Genomic DNA, 25,213 nt, shown 5'->3' on the forward strand with positions numbered 1-25,213 from the left:
TATTTCTCACTCCACGTCTTGATGCATGGAAATGCTGTGATAACTTTGTGTGTCTATCTCCTGCTTTCTGGGCATCACCAATTCTTTTATTAAGCCTAAACTGTTTTTTATTTTGGTGCTTTCTTATCTTACAGCTCAAACCTTTCCTGAAGTTTTGGGTGTTTTTCTGAAATGATTCTGATATTTGTGCAAAAAGAAATCATTTATGCTTTCTAAAGAAAACTCGAATGCTTAGAAATACTGTGTTGAAAGTCCCTTGTCCTCTTAAAACAGCAGTTGGGAAAATTTGGTGGGGGGGGGGTGTCTAATAATTTTGTCCTCATCTGTACCTAATAAAGTGGCTAGTTTGCTATCTTCCATATAAACAAAAACAACAAGCCACCACAGGTACTTTTTTTAGGATGAATGCCAGTAACTCAAAACTAAATACAACCTTGTTTAAAGGCTTGCCAGTGTGCAGCTGAAAAAGAGGAGTCCCCTCCCCAGACATCTCTCCCGCCCCTTCCCAGAATCTGAACTTTTTGTCCCGCTTCTAATGTTTTCATTAGGAAAGTGAGCTCAACCAAGTCAGGGAGGGAAGGATTAGAAAGCAAAGGACCGAACACGGGGCAGAGAGGGAGAAGGGAAGAGCTTTATGGAAGCAGAAATCTTTGGGTTTTTATCCTAATTTTGAGTTAAAAGAGATTTCGGGGCTCTCACTTCTTTGTTTCTTTTCTCTCACACTCCTCACTCTTTGCCACCAGCTGCCCGCCAGGTTTCTGTCTTCATCATGAGCTGCCCCTCCGGCTCCTCGATTGGACTCCTCCTCCTCCTGATTGGCTATGCCGCAGCAGGTAAGTGCGGTGTGTATCGTGGTGGAGGTGGGGGTCACAGGTCAAACAGGAAGAGTCAGAGAACACAGAACAGAGATCAGCGTTTTGATTTGCTAAAACTGATTTATGGATCAGCTTAGTGGAGATACATCCGATCATCTCCATCCTACTACATGTTTGTAGCACAGTGCAATAGACTTTAGAGGTTTACAGATGTGTGTGCGTCTGTGTGTGTGTGTTTGTGTGTGCGTGCTCACATGAGCGCCAAACTGACATCATGCATGTTTGAGTGTGTTCGGGATTTTGCCAGCACATCTGTTACTAATTTAACTGCAGCTCTGGCTACACTTGAGCGAATACGTTGCGAGTATTTCTCAAACGATCACTTCATGTATCGTGTTCATCTGCCGCTTCAAACCAGCATTTCTGAGCTCTGCGTGTTCCAGTGTCACCGAAATCTAATGGAAATTCAGAAATATGTGGGACAATCCCTCAGAGCCAAATCTGTGTGTGACAGCCTCAGAGTGTGAATTACACTGACTTCATACTACAAGAATGGCCAACTGCAGGAAGCAAACAGAGTGAACACACACAAACACACAGACCACAGTTGATGTCATCTAAAAACTTCGTTTTTATTTCACACACTAAGTATGAAAAGATAATTGGGTCATACAATAGTTATATTAAAAAGAAAAGATGTAAATGCTACAAAAAGAAAAAGTAGTGAAAACAGTTGAACTGTCACAGAGCAAGAGGCAAAAGCAGTGGACGTGACAGTTGACTTGTACGCACAGAAACCAGATGGCTTTTCTGATGAACTTAACACGCTGAAAATAGTTCAAGTTCGTTTGTTTTTACATGAAAGAATGGAAGTGTCAGTGAAAAGTGAAGTCAAGTGCAATCAGCTGATTATATTCAAGCAAAGCACGGCTAGTGCTGTCTTTAGTTATTTCACAGTCAGCTGAAAGTAGCATTCAGCTGACTGATGTGTCAACTAAACTGGAGTCACTGCATGCCACCGAACCAGCCATCCATCCATCATCCATCCGTCAAGCCAACCATCCATCCATCCATCTAGCAGCCATCCATCCATCCATCCATCCATCTAGCAGCCATCCTTCTATCCATCCATCCATCCATCCATCCATCCATCCATCCATCCATCCAGCAGCCATCCATGCATCAAGCCAACCATCCATCAAGCCAACCATCCATCCATCCATCCATCCATCCATCCATCCATCCATCCAGCAGCCATCCATCCATCCATCCATCCATCCATCCATCCATCCATCCATCCAGCAGCCATCCATCCATCAAGCCAACCATCCATCCATCCATCCATCCATCCATCCATCCATCTAGCAGCCATCCTTCTATCCATCATCCATGCATCAGCCATCCATCCATCCATCCATCCATCCATCCATCCATCCATCTAGCAGCCATCCTTCTATCCATCATCCATGCATCATCCATCCATCCATCCATCCATCCATCCATCCATCCATAGCTTGATTTAAACCTCTACAGGAAATCTCTGTCCTAATTTATGCAGTAACTGAAATCTTGTATCACCAACCTTCCACACCATTCAAGTCATTGTGGTATGCATCGACCTGGCGTGTAGTTATACTTCTCAGGAGGTTCATGTCAGGTTACATAGAAGGCTGTTAAAATGGGGTTCTGGTTCTGGTGTTAGGTACAAAGTAGATCTGACGCAGAAGTATAATTCACGTGTAAGCAGGGATGACCTCCCGCTTCCCAGCTACCTCCTCCAGCTCTTCCGGTGGGATACCAAGACCAAGCCAGCCGAGAGATGTATTCTCTCCTGCTTCTGCTTCTAGGAGGCTTCCAGGAGGCTGTTTTACTCTGAACCCTTTCCAAGTGTCCAAGCTTCTCACTCTATATCTATTTGAGAGTACCACCACCCCAGGGGAAGTAATTTCATTCCTTCTGTCATTGCCAGAAGCTCGTGACCATGGGTAGAAGTAGAAATATGGGTCCACTGGTAAATCACCAACTGTGCTTTTATGCTCAGCTCTCTCTTTACTACAACAGACCAGTACTGCAGAAGGTTTTAAACTGAAAGGAGAAGGTAAAGTTACCCAACCAAAGTGTCAGTTTGGATGTCAGCAGTGTGGAGTAAGGAGGAAAGGTCTGAAATGTCAGCTGACTTGTAGCTTAAACTTTAAAAGTAATGTGGCTGTCAGTTAAACAGTGAGCTCTGACCTGTATTGACTTTTCAATTTTACACTCAGCTGAACTCCTGCTCTCCTATAGAGAGCCATGCAAAGCATCACATACAAACACGCTCAACACACACACCAGGTAGTTGACCTTTGTCCTCAGCTGCAGCTGTGTTAAATCGTCATATCTGTGTTTGCTTTTCCTGTGGTGTGTTTTCTTGATGTGTGTTTACGTGTGCATGTGCATTTCTTAACCTCTTGGAAGAGCTCTGAAAGAGGAAAAACAGTCTTCAGCGAGATGGCCTGAAAGCACATGCCAACATAAACAGGAACAAATGCCTTCTTGCCGTTTGTTAACACAAGCTGGCGATTTCGCATCCGCCCCTTTTTATTGCATCTGCAAAAAAAGGCAGACTCAGTGGGCGCCACATACATCACAAACGTCAGCATGTAGCTCCCCGTTGCAAGTTTTACTCTAAAAGAGCAGGCTGCGCTGTGTACACGCTGACACTTAGATGGAAGCGCAGTTGTGGTTTGGAGGGATTTCAGCCCCCCTCACTCCCAACCAGATCCCCCTTTCTTCCCCCTGTTGTTTTTGATTTTGAAACCAGCAGCACATTCACTACAACAAAAGATTGTGGTTGTTGTGAGATGCAACAGCGAGAACCGCCACTTTGATAAATTCACATCTGGCTCTTTAGTGTAGATCCAGTGTAGGAAAACTTCATGTCTTTTGCAGACTTTTCATAATTCATCTGTCACTGTCAAATCAAAGCAGCGAGCTTTGCCAAGTCCTCATACACAAGAGTGAGTGCAACAAAACCCCCACTGCGGAGCACACACCGAGGCAGACATCTGCTTAGTCCGCTTGCTGGGAAGCCTGATGAATTTAATGTACCTTCCATCATCCATCGCTCTTTCTTGGCCCAATTCCTGCATGTACTGAACTTGGCACTCGCTGGACACCATAATGGTGCTTGTAAAAATGTTTCCATGAGAGGCTGTGGTAAAATCAGGGCAGCTTGATGTTCAGGTACAGCTGAACAAGGGAGTACAACTCTTTGTGTGTTGGCCACAAAAGAAAAAATGACTAATTGACCCCTAACTACAATACTTAGTTAGGGGTCAGGGTCAGCCAAACACTTCATAAAGATCACTAATTCTCAATAACATGCTGTCAAGCCTTAGCCGTCTACATTCACACCAAGTGTTTCGTTGTTTCTAAATGAGAGTGACTTCACAGCTGCAAGCATTCAGCCAGTGGATGAGACAGTCACTTTACTTTATAAAGAATAAATACTATCAAGGGGAGCTTGGCCTGTCGCCGATAAGAAGACGTTAAAAAAAGAAGCAGAGAGCTGCAAGTGAACGGAAGCGTCCCCCAAATACCCGGGCTTCAAAGAGAAACAGATAATTGGAAACTTAAGTGTGAGAAGGGAAATGCCTGGGACAATGCATGTGGCCCTCTCTGGCCTGCTGAAGCGAATTAACACCAAGCATCACGGCTGTCTCCTCAGCATACTAACTGTGGCCTTCAAGTAGGCCTGATCAATCGGCTGCTGTTTAACTAAAGAGTCACATAATTCAAGAAAATATAAACTGTTAAAAGGAGCATTGCATTTGGAAACGAGCAGATAAGCAACATAAGCTAAAAGCACATTTCCTCTGGTTAGTTTTCAGCTCTACATTAAAGATGTACATCAGATGGCAAAGACTTGTTTCTTTATAAGGACATGTAACAATAATATAAACTTTGATATTTGTTTTCTTTGCAAGATAAAGTCAATCTGCACAGAAACCTTTTCAGTTTTCAAGACAAACTAAACCCAACGTGTAATTCTTGAGCTTGTTTACATGGAGTACCGTTGTGTTTGCATGGCCAAACGCTGCACGCATTTAACATATAGATTTAAAAGACACATTCAAGGGGCTTAGGGACACAGCACCCATCAATAACTTAAAATCGCATTTAAAGTACACATGGTATCTTACTGGATTCACATGTTTGCAGGCAATCTGAAGGTTTTATCTGCAGGCTGATTATTTAACCTTCAGAATAATTCATTTATATTTGAAATATATTAATATTCTCTATAATATGAATGTTAACGGCACAGAGACAACACAAAAAATTAAAAACGAAAGGTTTCACATAGTTTTAGGAGTACTTGGCGTAGGGTTTAAGTCCTGTTTGTCTTCAGCTTGGCTAGAAAGAATTATTATCGTTTGTTACGCTGTATGTCTATGATATATAAGGACTTCAGTTCTAATTGGTCACCATGTTTTTAAGTGTTTAGTCAAACAAAACTCTGTTGACTTTCGTGACTGTAGATGCATATACATTCATATGGTACGATCATTGTAGTAAGAAAACTTCAAACTACAGTCAATTGTTTAGCTTAGCTTGACAGAAATAGTGGAAAACATAAGAAATAATGAAACTGGCTTTGTCTGAAGGGAACAAAATCAGCCACAAGCTCCTCTAAAACCTCTCAGACAGAGCAGGAAATACATTTTCATCCTCAAACACTCAGTGAGACAAATGTAGAGATGATGATAGATGCAAGCTAGCTAGCACAGACGCCAGTTTGGGAGTGTTTTTTGTCCTTAGACTAATTCACCTCACCATGAACTCTTCTTCTTCTCATATTTCCCTCCAGTCTTGTTGTCTTTTAACTCCTCTTCTCTCTCGGTTTTTGAAACAGTTTGACAAAGCCCCGAGCTGCCACTCAAGCTAACAAATCCAGAGCCTTTTTGGTGGCATGGATGGAAGAAATATTAGTGGGTAGCCACAAAATTTTGCTTCACCACGAGTCAGTAATACATGAGAATGTGATAATGAAGTCCTGACCACAAGTTAATAAGGCACTGTGGCAACATCTTAGTAATGCATGGCCACAAGATACGAACTCTGTTTACCCACCCGTCAAGTACGGCTATTATCTCATAAAGCAGGAACGAACTGGATTTAATTGGATTTTGTTTTATTTCTGAATGATTATCAAGACCCATCAAGATTTTCATCAGACTGTTAACATTTCCCATGATGTGGTAAACTCCACACGGTTTGCCAACAAAGGGTTTTAGGTTGCCAAATATTGTGTATAAAAAACACTTTGGACTCATAGATATGAGCAATGTTGACAGGAAGTGCCTTTATTTCTTATTTAGTGGTTACAATGATGTTAGAAACAAGAGGCAAGAGTTTGTACATTATTCTTCGTAAAGCTACAGTATGTTGGCAAGAATATTCAGTTTGAACCACACCCATGTGGTTATTATTTGAGGCTTGCTCTATTTTTTAAATGTATTCATGCTTTGGGGGGATAACAGCCCTATTAAGCCCAGAGTTGTAGGTAAATGGCAGATTTCACATCTTATGGCTATGCACTGCTAAGACACTGCCATGTTTAAATGATGTGCTTCCCGTGCATAATTAAACTGTGACCAGCAGCTGCATGTCCCGTAAAAACATGCCTGCTTTTGCATTATCTTTGCATGCAGTTGCATTGTTCTAATTTACCTCCAATCCTGCGTGAACACAGTGAGCCTAGGATTACACAACTCTGAGCTGATATAAAACAGATGAGTGATCCGTCTTTTAGTTCAGCTCTCCTAATCAGCTGGCTAGTTCCTGTAGTGTGTGACTAAAGTTTTGTTAAGCTCACAGGAATAAATTCATCTCCTTATTCTCGTCTCTCATACGGTGTTAAAAACAGCATATTATTAAGTACCTTTCATGATTCATTATTATATCTTGTTTGCTTATACTGTGCATCTGTAACACTGAGTATACATCTAATGTGTTTTCAGGTCCTGAGCCCCACCTTCTGCCTCAAGCAGTGCGTTCAAGCGCCTGTCAGGAGCACACGAATCTTCACCACCGCCTGGATGTAGTGGAGAAGGTGTAGTTTCTAATCTAACCTCACATTTAGGCCTCAGTGGTTTGAAACCATCAGGGTTTGGAAGTCCCTCCCTCCTTGGTTTTGACAGAATGAATGCCCAATATTCCTCAACATTTCCTTTTTCATAACATTATTAATACACTAGTGATCTACTCCAGATCTCTACATCATCTCATCCAGCAAACCCCAGTCCTAATCAGACCTTACCTTGCGTTACCAGCTGTTTTGGGAAACTGTTTTATTCATTCAGATTCATTATTCATCAGTGATGATTCTATTATTCATACTACAACTTATTAATGTATTATTTACTTGTCAACCACGCATGTCTCACGCTTCCTGCAGCAAGTGGAGGACACAGTTGAAAAGTTGGAGGTTGAGCTGGCTGCTCTTCTGGATGCCATTGAGGCCCCAAAGTGGCGCCACCTGATGGACAATGTGGGAAAGACGGCTGTGGACATCCTTGAAGATCCAGTAGAGAGAAGCCAGTCCTGAGCCAAGCAGACATCCATATAGGGTGGACTTTGAATTTTCTTGTTAAAGAGAAACTGTTTATGCATTTATTCTATATTTTTCCATATGAAGTTTGTATCATACAAAAAAAAGAAAAAAAAAGAGGAATTGTTTTGAACAAAGCCAAGCCTCTGCATTATGTATACTTACAAATCCTGTGACAGCCTTGTCTCTATTCTAGTCAGTCCTAGATTCCTCTTCACTGTACGCTGCTATTTAGAGATCAGTTCACCAGGGACGCCTCTGTTCACCCAGTACATGCCCCTGCTCTTCACTGCCCCCTACTGTCTGCAAACAAACTTTGCCATTAAAGCTGCATTTGGGTAAAAATGACACACACGCCAAATTATTGGAAGGAGATTTATTTTCATTATCAAAGCGATTGAAGCAGCATGTTTTCTGAACACACGGAGCAGTTTCCGTTTCAGCAACAAGGCCTTTTACTGATTCCCTGTAAAAATCCTGCAGCACAAGAACATTATGCAAAGTAGGATCATAAGGGAGGAAACGAGTGGCATGGATCACATTTTTCTTCTTGATTTCTTTTCTCGACGGGGCACTGAGTTTCAAACTGTAACCACAGACTTAAGACACCTACAGAATCTCAAAAGAGTCGGTGAGAAAATGGTTGAGACATGCTGCTGCTGGTCAAACTATATAGCATGATGGCTTGTTTTAAAACACAGAACATTAATACATGAAGAAATATGTCGGGAGGGTTTGCACGCACGATCCAAGTAGGAATGATCACTGATATCAAGGAACGAAAGCCTAGATTAGTTTGGTGTAACTTTGAGAAAAGTTACGCCTAAATTAACTGTTAAAATCAAATATTTCCCATTTACATAATTAACACATTGTTCCACACACTCCTCAGGCCTACGGTGAGTCTGATGCTGTGCCGACAGAGTCTGAGAAATAACCACAAATGGAGACAATCAGTTTTGTTTTTTTGTTTTTTTTCTTTTTCTTTTTTAATGCAGCAATTTCTGTATTGAGGTGAAGTGAAAACATGCCCCAGTTTCAAATCTTCATCTTCTGCTGCAGAGACAACAATGCAACACTTAATCCACAACAGACACACAGCTGCTGACCTCATTCCACTCACCATGAGGGTACGAGCCTGTATACTTGGAACAAAGCATTAAGACAACCTACAGGATGTCAAAAAGGTACTGCATATCATCTAAAATATCATGCCGTCCATGTAACACTGGGATTATACAATTTGTACAGCTTAAAGTAAACAGTCACGCAGGCCGGTTATACTCTGATTTTGGACTGTGTCGATAATCAGGTGAGCGTCGAGGTATGCTATTACCAAAAGCTTGTGCATGCACAAATCAGCCGGTAGGGCTCAAGCTCCAGGCTTTGGCAAAAAACAGGCTTATACTGTAAAGGTACATGCAAAAATAAAAGCACAAGGCTCAAGACTATTCAATTTCTCACACGTTTTGGCAGACTTGGAAGATAACATTTCATGTCTCTTTAAGAAAGCTTCTTAATCTAATCATAATGTAGTGTTTTAAAGAAACAGCTTACTTTTGGGAAACACACCTATTTGCTTTCCCTTTGGGAACAAGGTCAAAGCATCTGTCACGTTTGAGCGTCAACTGTACAGCTAGAGCTGGGGAACTGTTAGCCTAGCTTAACAGTGGAAGTTACGTCATTTTATCAACTTCCTACTTGTCTGAGTTTTATTGGAGGTTTAAAAATTCAACAAGCGCTTAATAATAGATCCATTTTATTAAGAAAAAAAAAAACTTTATCAAGCAGTCAGCCTGCGTTTTGAAAGTATCAGCTATTAGGTTAGCTTAAAATTAGCTATGGTGACTACACAGCAGCGATTTTGACATAAAATGCTAAATAAACATAGGTCAACTTATCACATTAATTAAAGCTTTTCAAAGTTAAAATAACAGAACGTTCATTAATGTCATTTGTAGAACATGTTTACCTGGTATTTCATATTAAAAAGGCTGGTGTGAAGAAGCTGTAATCACAAGTCTCCGTATCCTAGCGTCGAATGTTAGCAAGCTAGCTAAGAGCTAACATGTCATAAGCCAAATATGATACTGTCTTTTGTCTCTTTTGATAGAGGTTAATGCTATGTTCACATCATATCAGAGTTACTGTGAACACTGTAAATATTTTTCAACCCTGCATGTGCGAAACTGCATGTGAGTAAAACGACTCAGCTCTTAGAAAAAATATTCATTGTGAGCTAGGCTAACACATCGATCTGTCATATGAGACTAATAGTGAAGAAGCCCACACCTGAATTAATAAGCTATGTATTATTACAGTAGACTATACGGAGCTCTGTGTGCTTTATATTTCATGTTAGATTGATATTCAAGTTTCCATTTGAAACATGTCAACTGGTAACACTTTACTATCAAGTGACATTACTTGAATAAAATGTATCAGAGTTTGGCTTTTTTTCATAATTATGTTAGAACAATCTGTTACTAGGCAACTCTCACATTATAACACTGAAAGAACATTAACACAGAATTTATCAAGTTCTTATTTGTAGCTTTAAAAACAGAAAGACGTTACAAAGCTAGAGCTGCCCTGCCAGCAAAATCCCAACTCTTGCCTGTCACATGACCATCAGCCCAAAATCAAACCATTGGTGGTTCAGCAGCCCAGTTAGTGGTGTAGCTACATGTTGAACGTTTTATCCATCCTTTAAGGACCACTCATTCACTACATCTAGCTGTTTAACCAGCAGAGCACATTAACACTACATTAATATTTATATAAGAATTAATCACACAAGACAAATGTTAACTTCTAAGCTTTTACAGGTTTTGGTAAGGTGTTTTGCCCTGTGGCTACTCTTTATGTTAAGCTAGGCTAATCACTACCTGACTCTAGCTCTTTATTTAAAACAAAGACATGAGTATCGATCTTCCCCGGAAAGCCACTGGGCCTAAATTAATCCCCCTGTTGGCCACAAGAACAAATTTTTTTTAAAATACAAAAGCTTCAGTCATCAAGTTGGTTAATAGCTGGGCATTAACTGTTTCTGTTGGCTGTTTAGGCAAAAGTAAATAAAGAGTGAAGCAAATATTGTAGCTAATACTGTTTTACCTGTTCATGTGATATTTCACTCATGTCCTCTAATTACACTGTGGAGGCTAGACCATTCGTTGACCGAGCAGAGTGGGAGTGCAGAGATGCACTTAGGCCAACACTGTTCTGTCTGCACCTCACAATTAACATTACAGCAGGCAATGGCACAAAATTAACTGAGTGCAACATTAAATTGTGGCTCCAACCCCCAAAGGTCAGTCAAAGCTGCCGGGGTAAACAGCTTTACTGGTGGAAATGCTGCATCAAGACAGCAAACAGGTGTATTTCCCAAGATGCATTACCTGAAATAGACAGTTTGCACATCATCACGTTATGATTGTATAAATTACGATGTCTTCACTTGCAGAAATAACTGACTTTATGTTATCAGAGGGATAAAGAGACATACATTCACACACTCAAAGTTCCTTAGAAATGGTTGCAAATGGTAGAAAAGCTTTGGCATATATTGCCTACAAGTTGTGCCTGCACACTTGGAAAGAAGAGCGGGATGAAGTGGTGTGAAGCTTCACACAGCTCTTCCTTAAGTTTACACGTCGAGTTAGCAGTCCCACATAAAACTGTGGTCAGTTTAATTACCTACACTGTATGCTATTTACACGGTTTTTCAATTTGTTAGGCCTTCAGGTTTTTAAGGTGGTCTTTTGCTACATATTCTCAGACTGAGATTAACGGCGCCACCCTAAAATGTACCACTCTCACTACGACAATCAAAGAGTAGCTCATCTGTGCAGGTTGATGTACCGACAGGGCACAGCTACCCCAAACCAACCTCTACAGGGAGATGATCTTTATCCTAAACTAAGCACTTAACAAGATGATGAAGTCTAGTAAAGCAAACAGAGCTTTCTTATAGATGTGTAAAGGATGCCATTGTTGGCAGTGAGCTGAGTTTCAGAACCCTCTTTGGGTCAGAGCTTGGTGCAGGGCTAAAATACTAAATCTTCGTAAGCATTTTGGACACAGTGACAAGCACAACTTTTCATTCTGATTGCTGGACTGATTTTAACTTCAGTACCTTCTCCTCCTAAAAAGGCCTGAAGGGGAAAAAAGAAAAAACAGCTAGCTGGTTAAGACTTAAAAGAGGAAAATCTGCCCTATAACGCATCCATGGCTACGGTGTGATTAACAAATACCGATCATCATCGACAGGCACAACTTTAAACAGGTTTACAACATGAAACCAGTCACACTGTCTTTGCTGACTGCAGACAGCCATCAACACTTACTGGAAATGTATCACAGGAAGGTGTTGCAACAAGAGGAAGGCGCTCCAGGAGGAAAAAAATGTTCCAAATTAGGGCACACATCACATGAAAGGGGGGGAAGAGTGAACTGAAGACACAGGCAATAAAATAAACCGAGTGCCTTCGTGTGATGAATAATTCAGTCGTCCCCCATCGGATCTGGAACAGGGATAATAAAGGGAGGCACCTCCACCAAAACCACTAACCTTATTCAAAAAGCCGTAGACTGCTATTGCTCGGGATGTCATCATGCTCGTGTGGCTCTCTGCTTATGGAACGACACCTCCTAGTAAGTGATACCTTATTATTTTGTCATGCTATACTGTAACATTGCATAGAAGTTGGAGCTTTCCCCTGGGGTTAGGTACAATAGTCAGGGACTCTCTGGGATTCCGCTTCATTCATGCCTTACCAAAAAGATGCTATGGGGGGCGGGGGGTGTAAATGAGGGGAACCGTTATGGGAGCTGCTGCTGTGCGCCAAGTTGCCCCGCTGTCATTTTTCTCCGCTGTAGGCTACGACATGAGAGAGAGGTGAGAAGGTATCTGTTGGCATGGCACAAACACCGCAGCCGCCAGAGAGAGCTGCCATCGTCACTGTGAGGCGATGTGGCGCTAGCAGCTGCCGGGGGAGGAACACACTGAGCCGCACATGCTCAGTTTGGAGGCAGACTCGGGAGCCTGCTCGGGATCAGCTTCCGGTCCTGGTTCTGGCTCGTTCGCGTCCTCATCGGCGGCTCCGCTTTCTGCCTCTCCGTCCCCGTCGCCGCTAGCATCATAATTCCCGGCCTCTGACTGACCCTCCTCCTGACGCTTTTTCAACCTGAGGAACACAGTGACTCATGAATATGTGTGCATGTTTGCCAGGTGCACTTCTTTTCGTTCTTCTCCTTCCCTTCACTCTCCAATCGCCTGCTACAGGTGGCTGCCTCTAACCTGGACGTCTCTTCCTGTTCTAAGGTAGTTCTTCCTCGCCGCAGTCACCAAGTACCTGCTCAGAGGGGATACATCTTATAGTTTGAGTCTGTCTTTAATATTATTATCTCACTACACAAACCCATTCAAGATAAACTAACTGTGAACTGGCTCTATATAAATAAAACTAAATCACCACATTTATGATGGCAGCTGAGATATGCCCCCATGTTGTGTAATTAAATTATTTTTCCAAACTTTTGAGCTATAAAATCCTCAGAAAAATAGTCAAGAGGCCTTTAGACTTTACTATATAATGCACATCACTGCACACAATTCTAGACATTATGCCCTCTATTATAAATAGAAGTAACATGCCATTAATCAGACCAATAGGATATAATAAGACATTTGCCACAGAGGAGGACTGCAGTAACATTGCAGCGGCAGGACCTGGTCAATAATAAATGAGGCAATAATTTAGAGCAGCACTGAACCAATGTTGCTCACTTTACATACAAAGATACATTCTATGATAAATGGACTCTAAAGTAGTCATTTATGTTGTGCAGTGTGTATTCTGCAGATGTAAAGAAAACATTAGATGCATTAAATTTAGCTACACTCTTAAAAAGCCTCCTGTCATTTCTGATTTACATAACCGAGCCATTTCATTACAGAAGCTTGGCTGTCGTAAAGGTCTGGAGTAATATGTAATGCTTTTCTTCCTATACCAGTAACTCTACACTGCATGCTCTTGGAGGATTAAATTAGCATTTGCTGTACCTGTTCACATATGGCGGCCCTTAACTTGTTCCCACTGCAATCTTACGAGCATTTCCAGTGCCAGCCCCACATTCACCAAAGCAGTCGTGGTATAAGGTGACAGTTTTTTTTAAACTCATCATTATGACTGCAAACCTTTGAAGTGCAGATTTATTTTTATAGATCTGACTATCATCATGAATTGTTATTGTGCCGCCTTAGTTTTGAAAGTGCGTGTGGACACGTAGGGGGGAAAATACACTGATATCGCTGCAGCAACGTCTGACAGCAGGAGAAACTGGAGCAGTCAAAACAATCAGACGGGTCTTAAACAAACCTCCAGATTAGTCAAACAATCAGTATGCACAGTCAGAAATGTTTGATTGTGTGCTGTATCTGCAACGTAACAAACACAACAGAGGGGAAAAAGGTGGAAAAAATAAATGAAGTCGCCCATACAGAAAAGAAATGTAGTAAATATTTATGTATAATGTGACTCATACAAGGTACATTCCTTATACTATCGTATGAAAGTGGCATCCTCAGCATTTTGATCATACAAGACATTACACTTGATCCATATTGTTGTTGTTATTGATATATTTGGGAGGTTTTTATGGGTTTTAATATCGAGCTAATTGTTTACCTATCAATCTAACCTTATTTTCTTCCTTGTTTGCTTATGGACAGCTCTCTTAAGATCCTGCCAAAGCATTTTAGTTGGTTTGAGGTCTGGGCCATAGTAACACCTTGATTCCTTTCTTTTTTAGCCATTCTGTTGTAAATTTGATGATGCACTTAGCACCGTTGTCATGTTGCATGACCCAGTTTCTGCCACGCTTTAGCTGACACGATGGTCTCATTTGACTCTAGAATACTTTGTTTTACAGAGCAGATCATGGACTGTGAGGTATCCAGGTCCCATGGTTGCAAAAAAACTCCAAAAACCAAACTCAAATCAACACCCCTCCACCTCCGTGCTTGACCGTTATTATAAGGAGTTTGAGCTGATGAGCTGGTTTGGGTTAGGCCAAACATGGCACTATCCATTACAGCCAAACATCTCCATTTTAGTCTTCTATGTTTAAAAGACATGATTACAGAAGTGTTGTAGTGTGTTCAGATGTAACTTTCCAAAGCAAACCTCTGCATCCAGTGAAATGAAGCTTTTTCCTGGCAACCCTTTTTAACAAACCATCCCTGCTCCCTCGTTTTCTAATCGTACTGTCATGAAATGTAACATTTAACACTCTAACTGTTGCCTGTACAGTCTGAGATGCAGGTGTTTTGCAGTTTCGCTGAGCATTGCATGGAAGACTCCTTGAACGATTGCGGCATTGTCACATACGTGAATGCTCCACACCTAAAGACAGGCGTCCATACTTGCTGATGCCTAATTAATCAAGTGCAGCAGCTACTTATACTCTTAATTCCTATGGAAGCAGTAAGGGTGTACAGTGGTCCCTCGCTATAACGCGGTTAATCTTCCGCGGCCTCGCTCTTTTGTACATTTTTTTGGTGCAATTTTGCATGCTTTTTTTTTTTTTAAACAGCACATTGTGTTCTGCGTCCTGATTGGCTGTAGACCATTGTCAATCAATCTCGTGCCATATCTCCTGTACAGTACAGAATGCGTTCAGCCTGTCAAATACATAAATCTTCTGTTGCTAGCAGTGTGACTGAAGTGCTGTACTGTAAGTTTTCTCCCCAACAAACACAACAATGCCGACGAAACGCTTTGCACCGTCAGAGTCACCTGCGGTAGCACCCAAAAGGTCAAGGAAGATGCTAACCATTGCACAAAAAGTTGGACTTGTGGACATGTTAAAGGAAGGTAGAAGTTACCGTCTGAGTTACCCGTCTGAGAAAAGTGTATAAAGTGTGTAGTGAGTGAAAAAAATAAAGCTTTCACCTATCACAGTTTTTTTTTTTTTTAACTTAACTCCAGCGATAAACGAGGGAACAATGTACTGAGCTTTTTATAGGACTGCAAAGAGTCCTTTGGAACTTTTTTCACACGACTGTTTATTTTCACAAGTCAGACATTGTGTAAGACTCTACTTTTTGTCCGTTTCTTACATGAATCTTATGAAATGAGCATGCAAAAACATCTGCATGGGGAAAAATGTAAAAGGAGACACTTTCATGATTAAACAGTAAAGGCGTTTAAGTTTGATATAATATCTACAAGCACAGGCTGTGAGAAATTTGTATTTTTTTGCATTCCCCCCCAGATGTTTCTCAGCACCAGTAGCACCTTGAAAAACAAGAACCTTAACATATTTGAAACTATGTATTATTACAGGACTGAATGCTAGCATACTGGTTAATGCCGACACTTTACAGCAGGAAGACAGCACCTGCTTTGGTCCTCCTGATCAACTGAGCCTCTTATATGTTCTCCCTGTGCCTGCATTGGTTCCTGATTGACATGATTGTGACATAACTGTTAAGCTGACTGTTGATTCTAGCAAGGGAAACAAGGACAAGGACGAAGATGCTTTGTTACCTTAAACTGCTATATCATTTTAAAGTCTCAATTTGTCTTTTGTGCATGGATTTTATGCAATTTAATAAAAGAAACAGTAAAATGTGCCAACCTCTTGTCTCAGGGGTTTATGGGCAAAATATCTAGTTTTAACTGTAATTAAAGTGTCACTAATTTAGCTAAATTACTGCCGTTGGTTTTCTAAATATATGATTGCTGCCCCCCAAAAATAAGAGGTTGCGAGATAGCTTTAAGATCAAAGACAAATGAACCCCTATGTTGCCTCACAATCTAAGAAAAGAAACATGAAAGAAGATTAAATTTAGCTCCAGCTGAGGATATCAATCCGATTGTTTAAAGGGCAAACAAGGCAAGTGGCAGGAATGTTTCTGTCCTTTGCATTCGTTCTAAAAGGATGACACTAATGGTAGCTAATTTCATTCTGGCTGCGTTGAATAAAAAAAAGAAACCTCTGCTTTTAGCCCGTGTTATAGACGGTCTGCTGCTCTTCTGTTCTCTTACTTCTCTCGGTTGAAGATCATGAACTCTTGCTGCACCACTTCAAGGCACTCCTGTAGATAGTCGTTCTCCTGCAGGCAGATGACAGACAAAGCACACTCATCGTCACCTTACACATCGACCTCATCATCATCAGCATCATCAAGAACCGCAGATTAAAAAAAAACACAAAACAAAACTTGACGTCAACTTCAATCTGTCAAGTGCGTGACCTCCCAGGGATATTCATCCTTCCCCCTCGTTGCTCTTTTAAACAAGTCATGAATTGTTTGTGAGCTCTCCTCAAATTGGATGTTTGGCCCAAGACGAAAATAGAAGCTCATATTTCCAAAAGCACTTGGGGCCATGACAACGGCACCGAAGGCTTCATAATTTAATAATCTCAGTAATAACGCAGTATGAGTACACGCAAGCGGGCACACACGCATGTATGTGCTCCACACACAGCGCCTCACAACCCTATTGTTAGAGGTGCACGCTCTTTGCACATGTTCATCAGCCCTGATGACACGTGACACACGCACACGCGCTGATGTCATGAGGAGCGTCTGATGGGTGCAGGCTGCTTTTCATAAATACAGAGAGGACGTCTCCCGTCTGTGGTAAATAATGTCTCAATCAAACATAACACCAAGGCAAAGAAACAGAGACTGCACTGCTGCAGTTACACTGATCCTGCTCACAGCACACACAAATCAGACAGCAGACCTCATCACGCATTAAGGCAAAATGAGGAGGACATTTATATCTTGCATTGCTATTCATCTGCTACCTCAAAATCCTTTTGTTTTGCTGTAGTTGTTCGAACTGAAATTCAAATTGTTAACATTTAAACTGCAATAATTTTTCTTTTTTGGGGATTATTCATTTCATCCTTTAACAGAACAGCCTATTAATTCAATTTTAACTGTACAGTGGAAAATCACAACAACAGCTCTTTATATTGTAAAGTGAGAAATAGAGAGAGAGCTCTAAGGCTACGTTCACGCTGCAGGTCTTAATGCTCAATTCTGATTTTTTTTGTCTGGTTGTTCACACGACAAATAAAATGTGACAGCAAACACGCTCTAGTGTGAACGGTTCACGGCCCGCATGCGCAAAAGAAGACATGCAACGCACTCTGTTTACGGAAGTAAAAATGGCGGCTACAGAGATTAATTAGAGAAAGAAGGACACTGAGAAAAAAAGAGAGCACGTGCTTTAACAATGGCCGCCATGCTTTCTCGTTTGTCTTCTCCAGAGCTGATAATCGGCATCCGTCTTATGTCAGTGACTTAAAAGACGGATTTAATGCGACATGAACATTCACACAGCAGTCGCTTTCTAAGACATCAGATATGTCTCGGATTAAACCACACATGAAAGTGACCCAGGTCGGATTTGAAAATATCGGATTTGTGCTGTTCAAACTGTCATAGCATGATCGGATATGGGTCGCATAGGGTCAAAAAAGGTGCATTTGATGCGCTTTCGCCTGCAGTGTGAGCGTAGCCGAACAATCAAGTTAGTACTTGGTGACAGTGGAAAGAAAAAAATCTGTTTTAACAGGAAGAACGGGCTCAGGTAGGGGGACGCAAACTGCCGAGACCGGTGGGGGTTGAGACTCCAAGGATTGACAGCAAGTATTCAACGATATAGAAACTGTACTGTATTGCCTCTGTGAGCATGATTACACAGGTGTCTCGCTTTATCCTTCTACTGTATCACAGAGCTAAGAGCACAGGTAATTCACTACAGCTGAGGAAAAAAAATGCCAGCTGGCTCACTGCCAATCTAAAAATATACAGTGTTGACAGGATGTGACAGAGCGGAGACAAAGGTAAGCCTGAGCTGCATTGTTATCCTGGAATGGCCCGGGCTCTTTATAAAAACTGTACCAATGAGTAATGCAGTGGGTAAAAATAATTTACACGACTCTTCTGGTGTTCCCTTCATAATCTTTCGCTTTTAGCAATGACAGTTAAGTCTGTCTGTAAGTATCTGGGCAATCAAACACATTTTGTAATTTTGTTCAGTGAAGTTAAGACTTTCACCTTTAATTAAAGGGTTATGAAAAAAAAAAGCTTTGGATTAGTTGTTTAGGAATTGCAAGAATTCATATTTAGAGGCTCAAAAGTAAGCAGGTTATTGATGAGATGTCTCGTGCTCGGTTCTCTCATTATTTCATGAGCTGAAGCAGATGAAAGATACGGAGCTGATTCCAAGTGTTGGACTTGGAAGCTACTTGGTAGTTTTTCACTGAAACTCTCTGTAAAAATGGATTGACATAGAAATGAAGGAGCCCATCATCAGGCTGAAAAAAACAAAATGAGCCTATCAGAGAAGGACCGAGCAAAAACTTCTCAAGGAGGCAGGCATTTAACTTTCATAGGCTACAACTGAGAGATGCTTTCATGAATGGAAAAACACGCGACTTATCACAATATGCAAAACCACCATTTACACTTGACAAGAAGGCCATGGGTGACGTCCATGGTTCTAGGCTTCATCCAAGTACTAAAAACAATCTTTGTATTTTCAATCTCTAAAAATAGAGACTGTGTATTCAAATGACTGTAATTCCTAAACAGTTAATGCGATGCTTTTGTTAAACCCCTTTGATCTTAAGTTGAAAGTCTGCACAATCATACAAGGACTGGGATTCAAAGTCTACTGCAGTGCTGCACAAAGGCCACATTATAGAAGATGTGTACTTGTCCAAAAGTTAACAAAAACCTAACTGTACAAAGCAAAAACCACACTAATCTGCTGGAGGTAAGGCTACAAAGATCAAAATAACAGGTAAACAGCAAATCATATCGGTGCCTACGAGAAAATAACTCTTTTGAAGATGAAAAAACGAAAATGATCCCTTTGTATGATCAAAGAGAAGAGGCCTTTTAACAGATGCAGTGACAATTCCACCTTCATACTCGTGACTCCAAAATCCTCCTCCTTAACAGAACATAGTGCTTTTAATGCAGAGGTTATATAACTACTAAGAGGACTTCATCTCTGGTTACTAAACATGAAAGAAGATGGAGATCATTTTGCCTTTCTGAGGACTGGGATCCTTTTTATTATTTTTATTGACTTTTATTTGGTTACAGTGTTTACCAGTTCTCCGGTTTTCACTATTCTTTAGATCAGGGAACTTTTGAGAGTTACTGACCACTGCAGACTGGGAACACGTGAGCTGTGGTTTTGGAGATGCTCTGACCCAGTTGTCTAGCCATCATAATGTGGCTCTTGTCAAACTTAATTAAATCCTCGCACTTGTCCATTTTTCCTGCTTCTAACATCAACTTTGAGGACAAAATGTTCACTTGCTCCCTAATATGTCCCAGCTGCCAACAGGTGCCATGATGAACAGATAATCAGTGTTATCATGTCACAGGTTGTTATGCCTGATCATGTATATTCTAAGCATTAAAATCAAATCAAAACTCCCAGCAGCTACCAACACACTGCTTTAAAAAGTTTCTTTAGTGGTAGCGCTCACGACTCACTAAGAAGCAAATTAATTGCAAACTAATGGTTTAGTTTGTGCCTTCTATGCATAAAAGTCAAAGCTGTTGGTATCAGAGGTATCACACTAAGTGTTGCTTCATGAGATAAAAGAACGGACGCAGCAGCTCTGTGCAGAGCACCGTGTCACTTACAGACTGTGAATCCTTGCTGTTGTCTCGTGATCGGTTCTTTGCCAGCCTCTTTTTCTTCTTGTGAAGAGGACGTGACTCCAGGATCATCTCCTCCAGCTCGAAGGTGGGGTCGCAGTGCAGGCGACCTTTCTGTGTGAGCGAGATGCACGCGAGATAATTAGAAACAAACACAGGAGCAGCATCCATCGTAAATGGACCACAGAGTGCACGCGCTCTGAGCATCAACAGGGAACAGCACACATGAATGCACTGACATGCAAGCAGGAATATAAGGTGAGTGCACCGCAAAGACGCTGCATGCCAGCGTGCATTATTTAGTTGCCAAAAATGCTCATTATGATCAGCAAGCATGAAGGAGTGCTTCAGTCTGTGTGTGAGAGAGAGCGAGGTATGTGATGGCTTTACACTAACATTGGGAACAAATCCAGCCTCCATTTTCTTCTCATACACAGCGTCCCAGTTGACGTCAGAGAGGTAGGGAGCGGTCTGCATGTCAGACAGGCTGGAGAAACGATGCTCTGGGTTCACTGTCAGTAGCTGGAAAGAAAAGACGCACACACACTTCATCAACATCACTTTCTGAGTAGCAACATCACCTTCGCACCTTCTCTCCTCGCTCACAGCCAGGCTGATCTCCACGGGAGGTGAAATAAAACCCTTACATGAGTTGTTTTTTCCCTCCTTTCCTTTTTACCACCTGCCATCCCTTTTCATCTGCTATATCTTACTAATATGCTTGTATGTGTTGAACTCAATGATATGTTAAACCCGCAGGACTGTGAACCTTACATTGTTTTGGTAGAGGTGCTGCCTTGTGTGAACGCAAGAGTTAAAAAAAAGACTATAAATAAAGATTATTAGCTTTAATAAAAATGATCAAACCCAAGAGGCTGGAAGTCTTGCATTAATAAAAGGAACAGATAAAATGGATCATCTCTTCAAAGGGAAGAGAAAATGGGAGCGGATGTGAGGGTGAGCTTGAGCAACCATTCTCAATGTGACGAGCAGTTCATCTCACTTATCATTGGAGACCTATATTCGTTTTTTTTCTCTGCTTGTGACTTTAATAATATAAAGCAAAATTATTCACAGGGCTGTGCAAATTTCCAAAGTCCACAAAAAACAAGACAAAACAACTTTGCACTTTAACCAGTCCAGTTTCAGAACATTGTATTTGCACCACAACAGACCAGTACAGACATCAACCAAAGTGTGAGTGCTTTGTCTAAACCAGGGGTTTCCAAGTCCAGGACTCGAGGTGTCCTGCAGGTTTTAGACGTGATCCAGCACAGCTGATTTAAATGGCTAAATTACCTCCTCAACATGTCTTGAAGTTCTCCAGAGGTTTGGTTATGAACTAGTCATTTGATTCAGGTGTGTTGACCCAGGGTGAGATCTAAAACCTGCAGGACACCTGATCTTGAGGCCTGGAGTTGGACACCCCTGGTCTAAATCCTTATGAAAACTCCTGATGGAGATTGGATTTTTGATGCTTTCCATGGAAGATTTGGAAAATCGTTTAAGAGATATAGGATGTGATTTTTGGTCACTATTCTAAAGCCGGAAACTAGTAACTGTTTTTCAGTTACAATAGCACGAAAGCTAAAATATTTTTTTTTAATAAACACGTATTCCCATTGAGTGTCCCAGTAAACGATAGCGTGCCAGCCTGCACACTACCAGGACCCTGTATCGGTTTCATTTTTGTGCCCCAACTATCTTAAACGTCTGCTGTCAAAACCTTTTGATCATGCATGTTTATCTAGCTAATAGCAATCGTTTGGCTTTCTGACATGCAGATACAGAAACCATGAAATCTGCTTTTTTGGTTTTGCGTTTTATCACTATACATTCTTATAATCTGTCTGTGTAGGTTTTCAGATCATGGTAGTGTGAGAGTCAAATGCAGCTTCATTTCTTTTTGAAGAGCCCTCACCTCAAGTGGTTAAGACTATTCCTACAATCTTTCTTTCATTTATAAAAGTCTTTCATTTATAAAACGTCTGGTACTGACTCTTGGCTGGTGTCATTTTTTAGATTGGATGGTTGAAGCCTGAAGAAACACAATAAAGAGATATTGGCAATTTAACAGTTTATTCTTTTAACAAACAGGGGCTTGGATGGCTGGTCTCCAGCCTGGTCACACACTGCTATGTGATGACATCCTATTCTTCATTTGTCACAAATCAGCCAATGTGGTTGTGTTAGTCACTCTGGCACAAGCAGCACATCCAAACTGATCCCAGTGGGGTTGAGGTCAGGACTGCAGGCAGGTCATTCCATCCTAGTCAATGATAAGCCTCGATCTGCGGAGAGTGTCGTCATCTTGGAGGATAGAGTTCGGTCCCAGACTGTGGAGATATGGGATTGCCACTGGCTGCAGAATCTCATCTTGGAGACATCTCTGCATTGAGATTGTCTATAATAATGACAAGTCGCATTTTTCCAGTGAGGGAGACGCCACCCACACCGCCACCGCACTGTCTCCACACTGTTACCTTATTGGTGCAGCAATCAACACTGCAACATTTTGACCGTACAACCCAACAGGTGTGGGAAAACTCCCGACTCATCGATGAACAGGACCAATCAGGCCCCTGACTGTCAGCACCTGGGGTACCAGGAGCTCTAAAGAAGAGCCAACAGCAGAAAAAGCTGTTTGGCGCTAGCAAGAGAAGGTTTGGCAAGTTTTTCATGGGCGCAACCCACATACTCAACTCTGCTGCTCAATCTACAAATGTGGTATTATTTATGGGGAAACAAACAAATTGACCAAAACATAATTTTTCTTCCTTCTCTGTAGAAAACTAATAATTATGTTGCCACTACATTTGAACAGGAGGACGAATGCACCTTTACTAATAAATCCACCAACAGGAGGAATTGTTAATCAAATCTGACTCCAATCAGGTTGAATCAGAATTGTTGCACTGATCAGAACAGATGGACACCACACATGAATGGAGTCGCACAGTCCAGGGAGAAAAGAAGAGCTGGTGCTGATACAGTTGTGTTTTTAAATGGAATGCCATGTGCTTCATTTTTCACCTCGGGGGTAAAACGCTGGAGATGACAATGGGATGTGGTTTTTGTTGTTGTGTTAGCTCGCTTCCTGCGCTTTATTTTCTTCTTCTTTTGGTCACAGGCTGATTCAGTTTTCTCCTGCAGGGCCAGTTAGCTCAGTCTCGGTGGAGTCCAGACACGGTAATCGATCAGCAGCAGAGCGGAAGAGACCGTCGCTCCGTCCAGAACACTCAGTCATTCAGACGCAGAGCACATGCACGCACTCCTGCTCTGCACTTACACTCTGCCAAAGAGTATCCTCCTGAACAAGCCACAGTTTTCCTTCCCCACTCAAAAATCTTGTCTTCAAATAACTACAGAAATATCACCAGAGGGGAGGAGAGGACTAGTTTCCAGAACAGTTTTGCTTGCTTAGATGACAGCACGCTGATGCAAAGCAGAATAAGGTGGGTTTTTATTGCAAGGAAAGTTTGGAGCAGAATTATTAACATTTGATCCAGAGCGAGTTATCTCATCCAACTGGCACACTTTCGCTTTTAAGAAAACATTTTCAGTCTCAATATTAGACTAAAACACTCGTTATGATAAGTTAGCACACAAAGATACACATGCACTGTTTCGTCTCTCACCCACACGCTCAGTTTCTGTGCTTTCATCCCATCTGTCATTTTCTTTCTCCATCCCTTCTTTGCCCTCGGGGTCTCGGATCATCCCCCCTCCCCACAGCACTCACGCACACACAGAATACCTGCACCATCAGTTCCACTGGCTCCGCTGACTTTTTTTTTACCTCTACATCCTGCTCCTCTTTCTTAGGAAGACCATCTGCACTCAGGCAACATGGGTCAGAGTTAATCTGCCTTCACTTAATTAAAAACTGTAACTTTAGTTTCCTGGGACTGGCATTCACATTCCTAACCTTTCCATTTATCAGTTAGCTCATATACATTTTATTAAAATGTCCAAACCGAATGTTTATAGCTTCTCTCCTAAACCTTGGACGAAAGCGATGCATACTGACATAGTGAAAGAGATGTTGGCACAAACACCAGCTGATAAAGAAGACGTGAACCTGATTAAAGACAAGCCATAAAATTAAGATTACAAGTTTTTGCCAGCAAGGCGAAGGCCTGAGCCAACTAAAAACACTGCTCTTTGCTAATAATGAGAGATAATGGACTGCTTGCTGAGAGCGATCAGTGAGCTTTGTCGTTCTGAGCGTCAGAATAGAGCTCATCGCTAAGCCTGTTCATACATATTTGACAATTTGGATATTTGTTTACTGGGTAGATATTTGCTTTTCAGTTTTAGCAATTGGATATTTATTTTATTGTAAATGTAGAAATTATGCATCTCAGCTTGTCCATCTCACACCCCTCTCTCTCACGGCGCTGTCCCTATCCGGTTGTTCAGTCTGACGTCACTAGCCGTGTCTGGGCCTAAACTCCGCTGCAGGTCCATATATCAAACGATCACTATGGCATTACTGAGAGTTGAAAAACTGTCTAAAGTCTTTCATCTTTAATAAAATGATCAGCGTTCTGCTCTACCAGGTGTAACAATTGAGTTTAACATCCAGGCATCTATGAAAACGGAATTTATGACATTTAACGGAGTTAGAAGTTAGCAGGGAGTTAGCTCGCTAGCTTCTATCTAAATACAATATAGCATGTCCTGACTGCGGGGTTTTGGAAACAAATTAAAACGTACAGCTCTGCTATCACTTCCAACATAAATGAAGACAGAAAACTAAAAAGCAGTGACGTTTGTAGGGTTACTGAAGTTGGGCTAGCTGGTATATAATGATGTGCTACGTGACCACTAGCGACACAGCTATGTTAGCATAATATAAACAAGCTAACTTTTTTCCACTCGATAAAAGTTAACGTGAGTGTTCTCGGTGGGCAGGAACAAATGTAATCGCATGGCAGGATGCTGTAAAAGGACCAAACTTCAGCCAGGAGAACAACTGAGATAATCCATCCACAATACGAGGTTAGTCATTCATATACTGCTGCATGGGCTGTGCTGTAGTTACATCCTAAGGTTTTAAAAACTGAGCTTAAATAAATGATTAGTGGTAATAAAAGC

General features: G+C 41.4%; 2 protein-coding genes across 4 annotated transcripts in view; one reads left to right on the forward strand and one right to left on the reverse strand.

The window, feature by feature from the left end:
- The first annotated feature begins 520 nt into the window (after window positions 1–520).
- LOC113034904 (placenta associated 9) lies at window positions 521–7,755 on the forward strand. The gene is made up of 3 exons (XM_026190062.1): window positions 521–833; window positions 6,818–6,909; window positions 7,255–7,755. The coding sequence occupies exons 1-3, from the start codon at window positions 770–772 to the stop codon at window positions 7,402–7,404; spliced, it is 306 nt and encodes a 101-aa protein (XP_026045847.1). The 5' UTR covers window positions 521–769; the 3' UTR covers window positions 7,405–7,755.
- A 13-nt stretch (window positions 7,756–7,768) lies between these two features.
- Window positions 7,769–25,213, reverse strand: part of stk32c (serine/threonine kinase 32C) — a 107,822-nt gene continuing 90,377 nt past the window's right edge. For all 3 annotated transcript variants that reach the window (XM_026190058.1, XM_026190060.1, XM_026190059.1), the window contains 4 exons: window positions 20,510–20,635; window positions 20,099–20,227; window positions 16,461–16,528; window positions 7,769–12,593 (listed from right to left, as the gene is read on the reverse strand). In XM_026190058.1, coding sequence (XP_026045843.1) covers window positions 12,386–12,593; window positions 16,461–16,528; window positions 20,099–20,227; window positions 20,510–20,635 — 531 coding nt within the window. In that variant the 3' untranslated portion in view covers window positions 7,769–12,385. The remainder of the gene's footprint in view (window positions 12,594–16,460; window positions 16,529–20,098; window positions 20,228–20,509; window positions 20,636–25,213) is intronic.

The sequence above is a fragment of the Astatotilapia calliptera genome, chromosome 13 (assembly GCF_900246225.1).
Source record: "Astatotilapia calliptera chromosome 13, fAstCal1.2, whole genome shotgun sequence".
NCBI lineage: Eukaryota > Metazoa > Chordata > Actinopteri > Cichliformes > Cichlidae > Astatotilapia > Astatotilapia calliptera.